Source organism: Chiloscyllium punctatum, chromosome 45 (genome assembly GCF_047496795.1).
Source record: "Chiloscyllium punctatum isolate Juve2018m chromosome 45, sChiPun1.3, whole genome shotgun sequence".
Taxonomy (NCBI): Eukaryota; Metazoa; Chordata; class Chondrichthyes; order Orectolobiformes; family Hemiscylliidae; genus Chiloscyllium; species Chiloscyllium punctatum.
Genome location: NC_092783.1, coordinates 45,241,783 through 45,258,255, shown reverse-complemented (window position 1 = coordinate 45,258,255; position 16,473 = coordinate 45,241,783). Strand labels below are relative to the sequence as shown.

Here is a 16,473-nt window from a genome sequence, read left to right as displayed (position 1 = left end):
AGGGTTATGGCAGCCCTCCAGTGACAGCTGCTGGTTGACCATGACTACTTGATGCATTAGGAAAGAGTATGCAGATGCCAACTCTAACCTGCTTCAGAACATAACCACCTGCAGTACTGGTGATGAATATTGTTGAGAGGATTAATCAACTGCCTGCAGAGCCTATATAAGGGGTCCTGTTTCATTCCTTGTTCTGCATCCATGCTATTTGCCGTTTTGCTGGTGACAAGGCCAAAGAGCCATCTGTCAGGGATTCTGATTATTGCCCCTACGTGATGGATTGGGGAAGGAGGGTGTCTGCCCACTAGAATGACAGGGAGGAGGGTGGAGAGAAGACAATGGCTACAAAGTGAGTTTGGGAGGAAGAAATGATATTACAGGGAATGTGGGGAGAAGAAAGAGACTGCTAGGGTTATAGAAGGAACAAACGTGCTGGTGTGGTGGCTAATTCACTGCCTGTCACAATTGACCCTTCAGTTTCCTCCAATGGTAAAAGACTAATCAAGATTGGCTTGAAGGTTCTGCTGAGCTCCATCAATTCTGTCATCTCTGACCTCAGTCCTTCCCTATCTACTTCTCTTTCCTATCATCTTTCCTCTCCACTGCTATCCTTTCTCTGAACTTTCTGCCATTCTTCTTTTCCACCCAACTCAATTACTCTTTCCCTTGTCTCCAGCTCCACCCTTTGTACCTCCATCCCCTTGTCTTCCAGCTAGGTCTACCAATCTCTTGGTTTTTAAACCTGCCTGACAAGATTAGTCCATTCAATCTGGATTTCTGGATGAAGTGCTTGGAAACCCTTCTCAGTTCATTTGGTATTCCACAAAGGGAAAGTGCTAGCCAAGAATAATAAGACAAATAATATGACTAATATCATATGGGTAACCAGGAACAATAATGCTACTAGATTAAACTTAGATTTAAAATAAAAACTAAATGTGTGGACATATTAGAATTAATGACACACACAGTCATGCAGTGAACCATCACACAGACCAGACCTACACAATAAATAAATGCACAGTTCAACCACAAAGTCAAACAACAATTGTGCAACATAGTGTATACTGAGCATGTGTACAGTGCGACACATAGACACTGAGCACTGCAGACAATTTCATCAGGTAATCTGAAATAAAATCATAAAGATTAGATTACTTTCAGTGGGGAAAGTCCACACCAACCCACACTCCCACATTTACCCCTTCACCTAACACTATGGGCAATTTAGCATGGCCAATTCACCTAACCTACACGCTTTTGGATTGTGGGAAGAAACCAGAGCACCCAGCAGAAACCCAAGCAGACATGGGGAGAATGTGCAAACTCCACACAGAGAGTTGCCTGAGGTGGGAATTGTACCTGTGTCTCTGGTGCTGTGAGGCAACAGTGCTAACCACTGTGCCACCGCGCCACCCCAATAAAGTGCTGCAAATACTCAGTAGACCAGGAAGTTGTTGCAGAGACAGAAACAGTGCTAACATATCAGCTTGCTGATGTTTAATTATGACCTTGCTCACTGAATATTTCCAGCAATTTTGTTTTTATTTCAAATGTTTTGCAACTGCAGTATATTGATTTTATCTTAATGAGAGAGTCACTTTGTCAGCTATGCTCTGGGCAGGTACACAGGACATTTAGGTGAACAAATGCCACAGGACTCATTTCATTAAGTTTGAAATTGCCAAATATGTGGATATATTAAAAATAAATTAGAAACAGCTAGCACAAACTTCAAAAAGACTCAATTTTGTTTTATGACTTTCCACTGTGAATGTCCAGAGCATGTTTTGTTAATTGACCTTTTCCTTCCTTACAAATTTCCTCATACACACTTCAGGATGGTAGCAAAACATGAGAGTTAGAGGTGCAAATACATTTTCCTCTTATTTGAAAGCTATACTCACCTAACCTGTGTAGAATTACGTATTTGTCTTTTGTGAGTTATTGGATGCCTTTTCCCTAAATTGCCAGAAAATGGTTTTATAGTGACAAGATTTTGATATATGTACAAATATCATGATACAGTCACCTACAGTTGTAATGAAGGCTATGAAATGGTTGACACCAGTGTAATTGAATGTACTGACAACAATATATTTGTGCTGTCACCACATAGGTGAGTAATGATTTCTTAAATTTGTGAAATATATAAATATGAGTTTACTTTTTCCTTTATATACAAATTAATTTGAAATTTTATATTGATATACTGAAATACAGTTTCAGAAATCAATAAAAGTAGCAATTTAAATTCAGTACTCAGTTTATAAAAAAAGCAAGTAAACATAAGGATGTATTTCTCAAGGAATAAAACTGAAAAGTAGAGACATTATGTTAAATTTGTCTCATTAAAATTTGATACCACACAAGCAGTACTTGAAACAGTTCGCACCTCCATGTTATAAAAAGAATGTAGAAGCATTGGAGAAGATGCAAAAAGGTTTATTAAAATGATATCAGAACTTAAAATTATTCCCATCAGGGCTGAATAATTATCTGGGGCTCCTTTTCTAGGAGAGAATACACTGAAGAACTGAGGCCTTCAACATTACCAAATGGTACCTGCAGAGATGTTTCCTCTTGCGGGTCACATCAGAGATAGGAACCATGAATATATAACAGTTACAGTAAATAGAATATAAAATTCAAAAGGAAGTTCTTTATCCAGAAGCTGGTTAGAATGCGGAACTCCCTGTCACAAGGAGTACTTCCAGTGAATGGCATTGACATATTTAAGAGTAACTGTGGTAAATGTAACAGAGAAAGAATAAAAAGATTTGCTGATGTGGTTAATTGAGGAAGATTTTAAGGAGACCTATATGGAGTGTAAACACCCACATAAATCAAATGTACCACATTGACCTATATCTGTATTCTACATCCTTTTGTTCAGTATTTCTGATTTACTACCTTATACTATATCCTAAATAATTACTAATTTTCCAGCATTCATAGTTCACACATGTATTCACCTCTCTTTGTTTAACTGCACTTCCCAACTGAACTGAAATGATGAGTAATTTCTTATGGTATTAAAAAGGAACAGAAAGGAAATAGCAAAGTGAAGAACATCCATGATCTGAATTGCACACCTTATTTCATCATTGTGCTTTGTCATTGAATTGAATGAGATTAATCTCCAAAGTGTTTAGTCTACTGTCTATTTAGATCTTCAACTGAATTTAAAGTTTCTCTTTTACAGTTACCATTAAATATAATAATAATCCATCAATTAATTATGGGACACCTTCAATATCACACAATGGTAAGTATCATGAATGTCAAATATGTTAAATGGTAGCAAAATATAATGGTGAATATTCATTGATTGAAAACTGTGATTTTACAGCATTTAAAAAGTGGGCTAAGAACTCATTGACATGCAAAGACCCCAAGGTACAAAACAAGAATTACTTGAGGTTGTTTCTCAGCATTAGGTCTCTAAAGGACGCTATGTATTAGATCCAGAACAGCTCTGCCTCAGTAATCAACTCCAACTGGATATATTCCTGCAGATTTCATTATCTAATACCTTGTCTCCAATTGTCCTGTCAAAAAGAAACTATTTTTCCAATCTTCAGTATTTTTATAACCAAAGAAATATGTTTGAAGAAACCAAAAAAGTACATCATTTTTATTTTAATGTCGCTGAAATTGTCCTCCTAAGTTTCTCCCAGTAGTGTCCTTTGATTCCTTGAAACTCAAGGACACTCTTGAAGAGATAGTAACCCCACCTTTAACCCAGTGGGCAGCAGATGAAACTGCAGCACATGTGAGGAATAATATTTCAAGTAAGTTTGTTGAAAAACGTATATTTTCTTATTTTATAATGTCTTAATTCACTGGCTCATTGATTTGGATCTCAGATTTTAAAATATGACCCTATGGAACATGGTTTAATTCTTCCAGTTTAATTTAATCCTGTGCAGAATAGGGCCAAACTTCCTTAATTTAAGATTGGAAATGATCTCCGAGATAATTTCAAACTATGCCATCTAGTAGGGTATTAACTGGACTGGATTTGTCAGCTATTTAACAATTCCCCCACCAAAAACAATTTCACATTTCTTTGCTCTGTCAGTGCAAAGTAAAATCAGGAGGTTTTTGCAATGAGTGGCTAATAGGATGATAAGTTTCCTGCCAGGAATATTTTCTGCCATATTTTAAAACATTCCTTTGCCTGAATGATCTGATCCTCTTGCTTGTACATAATGTTTTCCGGTTTTAAGCATCATTACGTTAGAGTTGTTATACATCACCACATACCAATTAGCTTCCAATCTAGCTACAGGAGCATAATAATATCCATGATTTTATTAATTTTAGTTTTTGATCAAAGCAATGGTTATGAAGGCAGAGTGGTGTGTGACATTGAGGTGATGACATTTGCACAATAACCTCGCTTTTGACCTTCTTGACATAGAGGTCACATGGTGTTGGTCGAACTGTTAAAAATGCCGTGGTAAATTGTTACAGTGCACACCTGAGTGACAATGCTGATGGAGTAGTAAATATTGAGTTCAGTTACAAGGTTATCGATCTATTTTGATCTTCTTGAGCTTCTTAAATGTTGCCATGAATGTTGACTAGTGGAAGGACTGTCGGGTATCAAGCAGTCATGCAGCTGTGTACTCAGTTTCTATTTTGCTGTTGTTGCTAAAGTGTTTAAGTAGCTGGTCTGGTGCAGCCTCTGTACCGTGGTGACCCCACGATGTGGATAGGTAAAAACAAGGACTGCAGATGCTGGAAACCAGATTCTAGATTAGAGTGGCACTGGAAAATCACAGCAGTTCAGGCAACATCTGAGGAGCAGTAAAATCAATGTTTCGGGCAAAAGCCCTTCATCAGGTATTATGCCCAGTTTCCCCTTTTTTAGTTCTATGGCTTTTATAAAAAAAAGTTTGATTCCTTAACAAATGTACTGTTGTGTGATTTAAGATGGGACCAATTGTAGTGGACCAGAAAGACTTCTATTGAGTATCAGTTAGTTGCTTGGGGAAAAATAAAGCACTGTTCTCTTGTCAGTTGATGGATGCCTGTCTCCAGATCAGTTTGTAAATGGTTACATCAGCACAGGATTTGGGTGATATTATTCTGTTACTGTTGTAACAAAGGTTATGAACTGTATAGCAGCAGTGTCACTGAATGAAGTGACAGTAAGATTTGTACCATCACCCACCAGTAATAATCTCTAAAATGTGAACATGGAATCAAAAGATATAGGGCAAACTTTTAACAAATCCAAACAAATGATATAATAATGTGATAGACATTTCCCTATTGCCATCACACTGCTTGCTGTTCTTTAAAAAAATTGAATTCTTTTCAGTGACCCAATGTGCCGAGGGATATGATACCTTACATTTCCCCTTTTACCAACCCATAACATTATGAATATAAAAATATAATTCAGAGTTGAATTTTCTCCCAGCATGGAATTTCAGCAGCTAGCAGGCCAACATTACATTTTCAAAAATTCATTCATGGGATGTGGACATAACTAGTTGGGCTGGAATTTATGTATTATTTATGATCTAGTTGTTCAAGAGAAGGCAGCAATGAGCTCCCTTCTTGAAACCCTGCAGTTTGTTTGGTGTAGATAGGCTGCAATGCTGTTACAGAGGGAGTTCCAGGATTTCTGACCCAGTGATATTGGAATATTATATGTTTATAGATATAGTTTCAAGTCAGGATAGTCTGCCCAGTTGTCCTGGCAAGAGGGCGGTTCCTTTTTGAAGACCCGACCTTATTTGCACAGGAAATTGAATTCAAGCACAAACCCACAGCCTGCTAGTTCTGACCTGGTGCAATAGCAGATGGTCCAGTCTGCATCTGTGCTGAAGAAGGTTGGTTGGTTGGTTGGTTGGGCAGGGGTGAGGTTACACAATATTGTTTTGGTGGAGTGAGAGCCAGAGCTGCAGCAGCTTCAGCTGGATTTATAGGATCATTTCTGTTCCTTGCAGTCCCACAAAACATGCAAAAGAGCAAATTCCCCTTGGTATACTTGGTGCAGTGGTAATAAGAGCAAACAAAATCTTCTCCCATCCATCACAATGACCACTACCTTCATGCGTGGCTAGATTCATAGGATCATAAAAAATAGGAGCCGGAATAGGCCATTTGTCCCATCTAGCCTACTTTCTTTTATTCTCCTGTGGGACATGGGCCCTAATGACTGGCCAGCATTATTACCTGTCCCTAGTTGCCTTTGAGAAGGTGGCTTGCTTGATGCACTGAAAGTCCATGTGCAGTAGGGAGGCGGCTCCAGGATTTTGACCCAGCAATAGTGAAGAAACGGTGATATATTTCCAAGTCAGGATGGAGAGTGGTTTGGAGGGGAACTTGAAAGTGGTGGTGTTCTCAAGAATCAGTTCCTCTTATCCTGTTAGATGGAAGTGGTCATGGGCTTGGAAGGTACTGTCTAAGGATGTGTGAACTTCTGCAATGCATTTTGTAGACAGTACACACTGCTGTTACTGAGACTCAATGGTAGAGGGAGTGGATGTTTGTGGAATGTGATACCAATCAAGTGGGCTGCTTTGTCCTGCATGATGTAAAGTTTGTTGTATGGGACTGGAATGCACTTATCCAGGCAAGTGGAGAATATTCCACCACTCCTGACTTATGCCATTTAGATAGTGGACAGGCTTAGGTGAATCAGGAGGTGAGCTATTTGCTGCAATATCCCTAACATTTAACTTGTTCTGCTAGCCACTGTATTTATATGGTGAGTTCAGTTTCATTTCTGGTCCATGGTAACACCCGAGATCTTGCTAGTGGGAGAATTCTGTTATGGTAACACAATTGAATGTCAGGAGTGGGGGTTGGTTAGATAATCTCTAAATAGGGATGACCATTGTGTGGCATTTGTATGGCACGAATGTTATTTACGACTTGTCAGCCCAAACTTGAATATTGTCCGGGTCTTGTTGCGTTTGATCTTGGACTGCTTTAGTATGTGAGGAGTTGAGGGTGGTGCTGAATATTGTGCAATCATTGGTGAATACCACTTCTGACCTTACGATGGAGGGAAGATCATATGAAGCAGCTGAAGATGATTGGACCAAGCACACAACCCTAAGGAACTCCTGTAGAGATATCTTTGAGCTGCGATGACTAACCTCCAACAACCATGACCACCTTCATATTTGCCAGGTATGACTCCAACCACTGGAGAGTTTGCCCTCTGATGTCCATTAATTCCAATTTTGCTTGGGGTTGTTGATACTACACTTGGTCCAACATGTTCTTGATATTAAGGGCTGTCGCTATTGTCTCACCTCTGGAATTGTGGTCTTCTGTCCATGTTTGAACTAAGACCATAATGAGGTCAGAAGCTGAGTGGTGCTAGCAGAACCCTAACTGGACATCAATGAGCAGGCTGTTGATGGGCAAGTGCTGCTTGATAGGTCGTTGATGATACCTTCCATCACTTTCTTGATGATTGAGAGTGGGCTGATGGGAAAGTAATTGGCTGGTTGGATCTGGCCTGCTTTTTATGTACAGGGTATACCCGGACAATATTTCACATTGCCGAGCAGACGCCAGTGTTGTCACTGCACCGGAATACCTTGGCTAGAAGTGCGCAGGTTCTGGAGCACAAGCCTTCAGTATTATTGTTGGAATGTTGTTAGACCCAATAGCTTTTACAGTATCCAGTCCCTCCAATCATTTCTTGAGATCACGTGAAGTGAATTAAATTGGCTAATATCTGATACTGGAAACCAGTGAAGGAAGTCAAGATGGATCATACAGTTGGCACTTCTGACTGAAGATTGCTGTGAATGCTTCAGTCTTATCTTTTCAACTGATATATTGGTCTCTTCCATCATTGAGGATGGGGATATTTGTGGAGCGTCCTCCTCCAGTGAGTTGTTTAATTGTTCGTCACCTTTCATGATTGGATACGGCAGGACTGCAGAGCTTAGATGTAATCCATTGGTTGTGTGATGGCTTGGCTCTGTTTATCACTTGCTGATTATGTTGTCTGGCACAGAATTGGTAGCTTCACCAGGTTGATGTCACATTTTTAGGTATGCCTGGTGCTGCTCCTGGTATACCCTCCTGCACAGTCCATTGAACCAGGGTTGAGTGCGGGATATGTCTGGCCATGCGGTTATAAGTTGTGCTGGAATACAGTTCCATAGCACCTCATAGATGCCCACTCTTGAGTTGCTAGATCTGTTTGGAGTCTGTCACTTTTATCACAGTGATAGTGCCACACAACACAATAGATAGTATTCTCAATGTGAAGGCAGGATGTTGGCTCCACAAGGACTGTGCATTAGTCACATTTATTGATTCTGTCATGGTCAGCTGCATCTGCAGCCGGCAACTGGTTAGGATGAGGTCAAGTTATACTTTTCCCTCTTGATGATTTCTTCATCATTTGCTGTGGACCATGCCTAATAGCTCTGTCCTTTAGGACCCAACTAGCTTGATCAGTAGTGCTGCTGCCAGGCTACTCTTGCAGTGGACATTGAAGGCCCTACCCAGAATATAGTTTGGGCCCTTGCCATCCTCAGTGCTTCCTTCAGGTTTTGTTCAACATGAGGAGTTATGATTCATCAGCCAGGGGAAGTTGGTACATAGCAATCAGCTGGAGGTTTCCTTGCCCGTGTCAATCCTGAAGCCATTGGACTTCATTGGGTTCTAAGTCAATGTCAGCTCCCAGGGCAATTCTCTCCTGACTGTGTACTGCCACCTTTTCTGGACCTGTCCCTTTTGTGGAATAAGACATGTCCAGGGATGGTATTGTTGTCTGGAAGGTTTGATTCCGTAAGTATGACTATGTCAGGCTGTTGCTCGACTAGGCTATGAAGTGACTCTCTCAATTTTGGCACTAGCTCCCACCTATTAGGAAGATGGAATTTTGCAGGGTCAACAGAGCCGTTATTGCTGTTCTTGTTTCTGTTTCCCAAGCAGAAGCCAGAAGGTCCAGTTTCATTTCTTTGTTGAGACTTTGTAGCAATTGATACAACTGAGTGGCTATTTCAAAGGGCAGTTGAGAGTCAATCATATTGTTGTGGATCTGGGGGTCATACGTAGGTCAGACCAAGTGAGGATGGCAGATTTTCTTCTCCAAAGATCATTAGTAAACCAGATGTTTTTTCAGTGATGGTTTCAGATTAATTGGCGGTGATTTGAACTACAGTCCATAGAACATTAGCTGAGTTTCTGGATTAGTAGTCTAACAATAATACTGCTAGTCTATCACCTCCACTTTGCCATTTAATGCAATCATGGCTGATCAAACACGTCAATGTCTTTTACCCATAATATCTCCATAACCATTTAAGCCATTGGTAATCAAAAATTAAACAAACTCTCGACTTAAACATACTCTAAGACTGAGCCTCAACATCTCTCTGATGAAGAATTTCAAAGATTCATAACACTCTGAGTAAAAATAATTTCTTCTCATCTCAACCCTGAATGATATTCCCTTATTTTTAAATTTATCCTCCCAGTCTCACGACTCTCCAACTTTCTTCATGGCTCTGCGTTTATAATGTCACGTGCATATTTTGTTTTTTTTTAAATCGAGTAATAGATGAAAAAACATGGATGGAACTTCCCAATGTATCTGGACAGAGAAGATGATTCAGTACACTGTTAGTGAATTTGCCACCTTTTCGTAAACATGCATTTCCAAAAAGAAACAAAACAAACCTCTATAAGTATGAACAGAGAAATATTAGATATCTATCACTAATACCAACAAATATGGCTGCAATGTTCAGCGTAGACTGAGTCTTTCTAGCCTTCTGCAATTGAGAGCTGGAGGAGGTACTGTACTTAACCTAATATTCAAACTTCACATGAAATTGTGTAAGTATAAACACTGGTGTAATGGTAATGTTGCTTGGCTAGTAATCCAGCACACCAGGGTAATTCTCTGTGGACATAGTTCAAATCCCATCATGAGTGATGATGAAATTTGAATTTAATAAAATCAAATCTGCATTAACACATAAACTGTCCACAGTTCTAAAAATCTGTCACGTTCAGTGATCTGGCTGATGTGTGATTTCAGACGAGCAGCAATGTATTTGCTCTTAGGGGCAATTCAGGATAATCAGCTCTTGTCATCCATATCCCTTGAATGAACAACAACCCACAAGCCAGGGACACAGCCAGACAGAATGGATTCAGGATGATCCAGGTAATGATTACAGACGCTCACAACAGACTTTACAAATACAGACAAGAAATTGCATGCCAAAAATCGTTAATTTCAAAAACCACCAATCAGGAATGGACCCAAACCATAGAACAGGCCGTCACCATAAGACAGAACAGGACCACACACCGCAAAAAAACGGCACTAAAAGAAAAAATGGCCAAACTAACACACAACAGAGAGGACACCACAACACACACCTGGGTTAGAAACCTCTCCCACAGACAGCTCACAGACACAGAAAGAACAATACTGGCCAAGGGACTCAACTACAATCACAGGGACGCTAAGACAGCAGACTTCCTAGCAGCACTAGAATGCACACTCAGGAACAATGGACTGACAGAAGAGACACAACAAACAGTGAGATAAAGTATCGTACCTCTGATAACAAGCAAAAGATAAACACATAACCTCAACACCAAGGAGAGGGAAGCACTAAAATCACTAAGAAATGATAAGAACATAATCATACTACCAGCAGACAAAGGCAGAATGACGGTCATCCTGGACAAAGCAGACTACATCCAAAAAGCGCAACAACTACTTGCAGATACCAACACCTATCAAAAGAGGGAGCTTGACCCCACCCCACAGCTCACCAATAGGATAAACAACACACTGAGGAACCTACAAAAAAACAGACAGATAACCAGGTTTGACATACAAAGAATGAAACCTGAAAGCAACAACCCCCCCAGATTCTATGGACTACCTAAAGCACACAAACCAGACATCCCACTCAGACCTATAGTATCACTACCAGAGACACCATCACACAAACTGGCTAAAGAACTACAGCAGAAACTGAAACACCTGATCAGCGGATCCAGACACTCTATACAATCAACACAGGAATTCTTGGACATCATCAGAAATACACAAATAGACAAGGAAGAAACCATGGTCTCATTTGATGTAACGGCACTGTTCATCTGTATCGACAAAACCCTAGCCAGAGAAACAATAGCCAACCTGCTGGACATACAGAACAGACAACAAGACAGGGAACCTATCAACAAATACGGCATACTCACACTACTGGACCTGTGCCTCACAACACACCACATTCAACAACCAAATATATGAACAAATCAATGGCACACCCATGGACTAGGGTTTTGTTGATACAGATGAACAGTGCCGTTACATCAAATGAGACCATGGTTTCTTCCATCCGATTCACTAGAGAGGAAGAAAAGGACAACCAACTCCCATTCCTAGACGTGATGGTACAGAGAACACTGAACGGAGATTTCACCACAAAGGTGAACAGGAAAGCCACACACACAGACCAAGTCCTGAACTATGAAAGCAACCACCCCAATACACACAAAAGAAATTGCATCAAGACACTGTTCAAAAGGGCCACAACACACTGCAGTACACCAGAACTGCAAAAAGAGGAAGAAGAACACCTGTACAATGTATTTGCCAAAAATGGATACCCCCACAATTTCATCAACAGATGCCTAAGGGAAAGACAATGGAACAAGGATATGCCGCATCCCAAAGGACTAGCCACGTTACCATACATCAAGAGCATTTCTGAACTGACAGCCAGACTACTGCGACCACTAGGACTCTTAACAGCACACAAACCAACAGCCACTCTCAGACAACAACTCACCAGGACGAAGGACCCTATACCCAGCATGAGCAAAACCAATGTAGTGTACAAAATCCCATGCAAGGACTGCACAAAACACTACATAGGACAAACAGGAAGACAGCTGACGATCTGCATCCATGAACACCAACTAGCCACGAAATGACATGACCAACTATCCTTAGTAGCCACACGCAGATGACAAGCAACATGAATTTGACTGGGACAACACTACTGTTATAGGACAAGCCAAACAGAGAACAGCCAGGGAATTCCTGGAGGCATGGCACTCATCCACAGATTCAATGAATAAGCACATCGATCTGGACCCAATATACCGGCCACTGCAACGGACAGCTGGAACTGACAACCGGAAGCGACAGATTCAAACCACCACAAATGCTGGAGGAAAGATCACAGAAGCGCTTCACAGAAGGCTGCCAAGCGCTGAGGATGTCACCTCGACAGGGGACGAAACGTCTGCAACACAAACTCCCAGCTCGGCGAACAGAACCACAACAACTTGAATGAATATTAATAAGAAACGTTGAAGTCACTTATTCAGTTTTAAGTTCTGGTGTCCTTTAAATAATATTGCAGCAATAATTTTGGTTATATTTCATACCCACACATGACTTTTTAGCAAGCACAAGAAAATGTTAATACTTTTGTTCCGCTATAGCTCCTATCTCACATTATAAGTAGGTGGAAATGTATCATTATGTTTTGGGTTGCTGGTGAAGACTGATGAGTTCAACACATATTGATTTTTAAAAAAGAGACCTGTTGATATGAGGTATTGTGGAATTAGAGGAAGCCTTGAACTATTTTGCCATTACTTTGAAAAATGAATTCCAAAGTCAGAATAACTTGATATTCTGAACAACTTCATGCGAAATTCTCCTCAATAGCAAAGATATATACTTTTTGATTTTCATGACATTTCCACATTTCTTTTTCATAGTTACACCTTGTGGTAACCCTGGGGAGATTCCGAATGGATATTATAAGGCTCCAAATAAAACAGTTGGAAATAAAGTTACTTTTTATTGTGACATTGGGTGAGTACTTAATTGGTAAATTATTAAATGACTGTTCTGAACAACAATTCTTTTAATGCTGTAACTAAGATGATTTCAGTTGACCATTTCACATTCTTTACATTCATAGATACAAGATGGTGGGTAAAGATTATCGACAATGTACAGCAGAGGGATGGGATGGTGAGGTTCCATCCTGTGAACGTAAGTCCTATTCACCAGATTTGCAAAATGGCTTATTTGTATGGAATAAATGATTGAGCTGTTTTCAATGAGTTGTCATGTAATGTTGGTTTACATCCAGTACTTCAACATTCATTGGCTTGAAATGCTGACTTTCTGATATTTTATATTTAAGGAATGTAATAGGTGCAAAAGATAAGGCTGAAGCATTTGTATCAAACTTCATGCAGCAGTGCTGAGTGGATCACAAATGCCTGTCTTCAACTGATTTGATTCACTGTATGCAATCTCAATAAGTGATTGAAGCCACTAGTATTTAGTGGCTATGGGCCTACCAACATTCTGATAATAGTATTAAAGACCTGTTTTCCAAAACTAACTGCTCCCCTAGCTACATTCCAGTACAGTTTCAACATTGGTGCATAACCGTATAAAAAATTGCCCAGTATGTGCTGTCTAGAAAAAAGCAGAACAAATCTAACTGGGCCAATTACCACATTGTAAGTCTAGTGTTGATCATCAGCAAAGTGATGGAAGGGATGGTTGACTGTGCTATCAGGCAGCACCTGCTCAGCAAGAACTTGCACACCGACGTTCAGTTCCAGTTCCACCAAGGCCACCCAGATCCTGACTTCATTACAGTCTTAGTCTAAGCCTGAACAGAAGAGCTGAACCTAAGAAATATGGTGAAAGTGATTGCCTTTGACATCATGGCAACATTTGACCTAGAAAAACTATGCATCTCTCTAGTTGGATTCATGTCTTGCAGAGAGAAAGATTTGATGATTTTGGTGACTTGGAGGTCAATCAGCTCAAAGCCCAGATCCCCGTGCAGGAGTTTCTCAGGGTAGTGTTCAAGCCCTGCATCATCAGTGATGTCCCTCCATCATGAGGTCAGAAGTGGTGAATTTTGCTGATGAATGCATACTCTCAGCATACTTTGCAACTTCTCAAATACTGAAACAGACTGTGTCCATATTCTACAAGACCTGGAAAACATTCACTTCTGGGGTGATAAATGGGAAGTAACACTCATGCCACACATGTGCCAGACAACAACCACCTCAAAAATAGAGGAACTAATAATCTCTCCTTGACATTCAATGGGATTATGTCACTGGATCTACTAATAACAACATCTGAGGGTAGCTTAACACGACCAGAAACTGAGCTGGATCAGCTATATAAATACTGTAGCTAAAAGAGCAGGTAGAAGCCTAGGAACTCTGTAGCAAGTAGTTCACTTCCTTGTCCCCTCAGTGCCTGTCCAGCATCCACAAGATACAAGTATGATGTATACTCTCCACCCTGCCTATATGAGTGCAGCTCCAATAATATTCAAGAACCTCAATATCATCTAGGATTAAGCAATCCACTTGGGAAGCACATCATCCATTACCTTCGATGTTTACTCCCTTCACACAGAGTGGCAGCAACATATAGTAATCACCAGATGCACTGCACCAACTAATCTTGACTCTTTCACCAGTACCTTCTAAACCCCCAATTTCTACTACCTAGAAGAAGGTGCTTAGGATTGGCATCACCTTCAGGGTGCCCTTGGAACCACATACCATCCTGACTTGGAACTGTATCCTTGTTCCAGCACTTTCGCTGGTTCAAATCTCTGGAACTTCATTCCTCACTGCAATGAGGAACCTTCAACCTAAGGAGTTCAAAAATGGTTCAACAAGGCAGCTCACCACCAGCTTCTCAGGGGCATTAGGAATGGGTGATATGTGCTGTCCTAGTCAGAGATGCCTACATCCCATGAACAAACTAAAAATAAACTTTTTGAAGTAATGGACCTCAATTGCATTAACCAATTGATTGTATGCCACATAATTTTTAGTGTGACTTGAGTACATGGCCACTGAAATACCTCTACTCTTTCACAGTTCCTAGTCTCTAATCATGTAAACCTTTGGTGGATAACCAAATATTGTGAGCCAAATTTTCCCTTGAGATCAAAACTGTGTCAGATAATTTCTGACATCACAATCCCATTTTGCCAGCTTTGTTTGCTCTTAGCATGTTTATGGTTTATTAGTGCAATGTGTTGGAGTATAATAAGATTGGGATGACTTTTAGAAGGTCCTGAAAGTGCTAAATTAAACAAATAACTATTTGAACTTCACTTCCTTACTCTGCAGTCATCAATCTCTCAAACATAAGTCAACAATCATTCAAATTTCATTAAGTTTAGTTTAGATAAATGTGAGGTGCTGCATTTTGTGAAAGCAAATCTTAACAGAACTTATACACTTAATGGTAAGGTCCTAGGGAGTGTTGCTGAACAAAGAAATCTTGGAGTGCAGGTTCATAGTTCCTTGAAAGTAGAGTTGCAGGTAGATAGGATAGTGAAGAAGACATTTGATATGCTTTCCTTTGTTGGTCAAAGTATTGAGTACAGGAGTTGGGAGGTCATGTTGCAGCTGTACAGAACATTGGTTAGGCCACTGTTGGAATATTGTGTGCAATTCTGGTCTCCTTCCTTTGGAAGGATATTGTGAAACTTGAAAGGGTTCAGAAAAGATTTACAAGGACCTTGCCAGGATTGGAGGATTTGAGGTTTAGGGAGAGGTTGAATAGGCTGGGGCTGTTTTCCCTGGAGCATCGGAGGCTGAGGGGTGACCTTATAGAGGCTTATAAAATCATGAAGGGCATGGATAGGATAAATAGACAAAGTCTTTTCCCTGGGGTGGGGGAGTCCAGAACTAGAAGGCATAGGTTTGGGGTGAGAGAGGAAAGATATAAAAAGAAACCTAAGGGTCAACGTTTTCACACAGAAGGTGGTGTGTGTATGGAAAGAGCTGTCAGAGGATGTGGTGGAGGTTAGTACAATTGCAACATTTAAAAGGCATCTGGATGGGTATATGAACAGGAAGTGTTTGGAGGGATATGGCCCGGTGGCTGGCAGGTGGGACTAGATTGGGTTGGGATATCTGGTTGGCATGGACAAATTGGACTGAAGGGCCTGTTTCTGTGCTGTACATCTCTATGACTCTATGACTTTAAAAGAAAATTATGTGGACAGATTTACGTCAATATAACAAAGTCCACTGCCCTCATGAAAAATGTTTCAATAACTATTGCAAAGCAGAATAAATTAGTGGATTAAGGTTTCAGATCAACATTCACATTGAGATTCCATTGCACAATTGTGCGAACTAAATCACCTTAGTTGAATATGTTAAAGTTCTTTAAGTCTTTTTGAGCATTTGGCCATATGCTACATTGTTTCAAAGTCTAAACAGATGCCTAAGTTGTCAGTCACATAAATTATTAAAACACATAGTGCAAATGACATTGTCAAATCTGACTTTCAATACCATAGAATATTTTATCCACTGAATATTATACTCTAATGCATCTAAAAACTGGAAACTTTCACAGTGCTGATCAATTTAATGTTCAATAACTTCTATGAAAAAATCTCAGCACCAAAAATTCAA

The 16,473-nt window shown here is 40.1% G+C and overlaps 1 protein-coding gene across 1 annotated transcript in view; it reads left to right on the top strand.

Moving 5' to 3' along the window:
- The window catches only part of LOC140467077 (complement receptor type 1-like), a 217,952-nt gene that overhangs the window by 64,254 nt on the left and 137,225 nt on the right, over window positions 1-16,473 (top strand). The window contains exons 11-13 of the mRNA XM_072563137.1: window positions 3,206-3,268; window positions 12,760-12,856; window positions 12,966-13,039. Of these exons, the coding sequence (XP_072419238.1) occupies window positions 3,206-3,268; window positions 12,760-12,856; window positions 12,966-13,039 (234 nt within the window). The remainder of the gene's footprint in view (window positions 1-3,205; window positions 3,269-12,759; window positions 12,857-12,965; window positions 13,040-16,473) is intronic.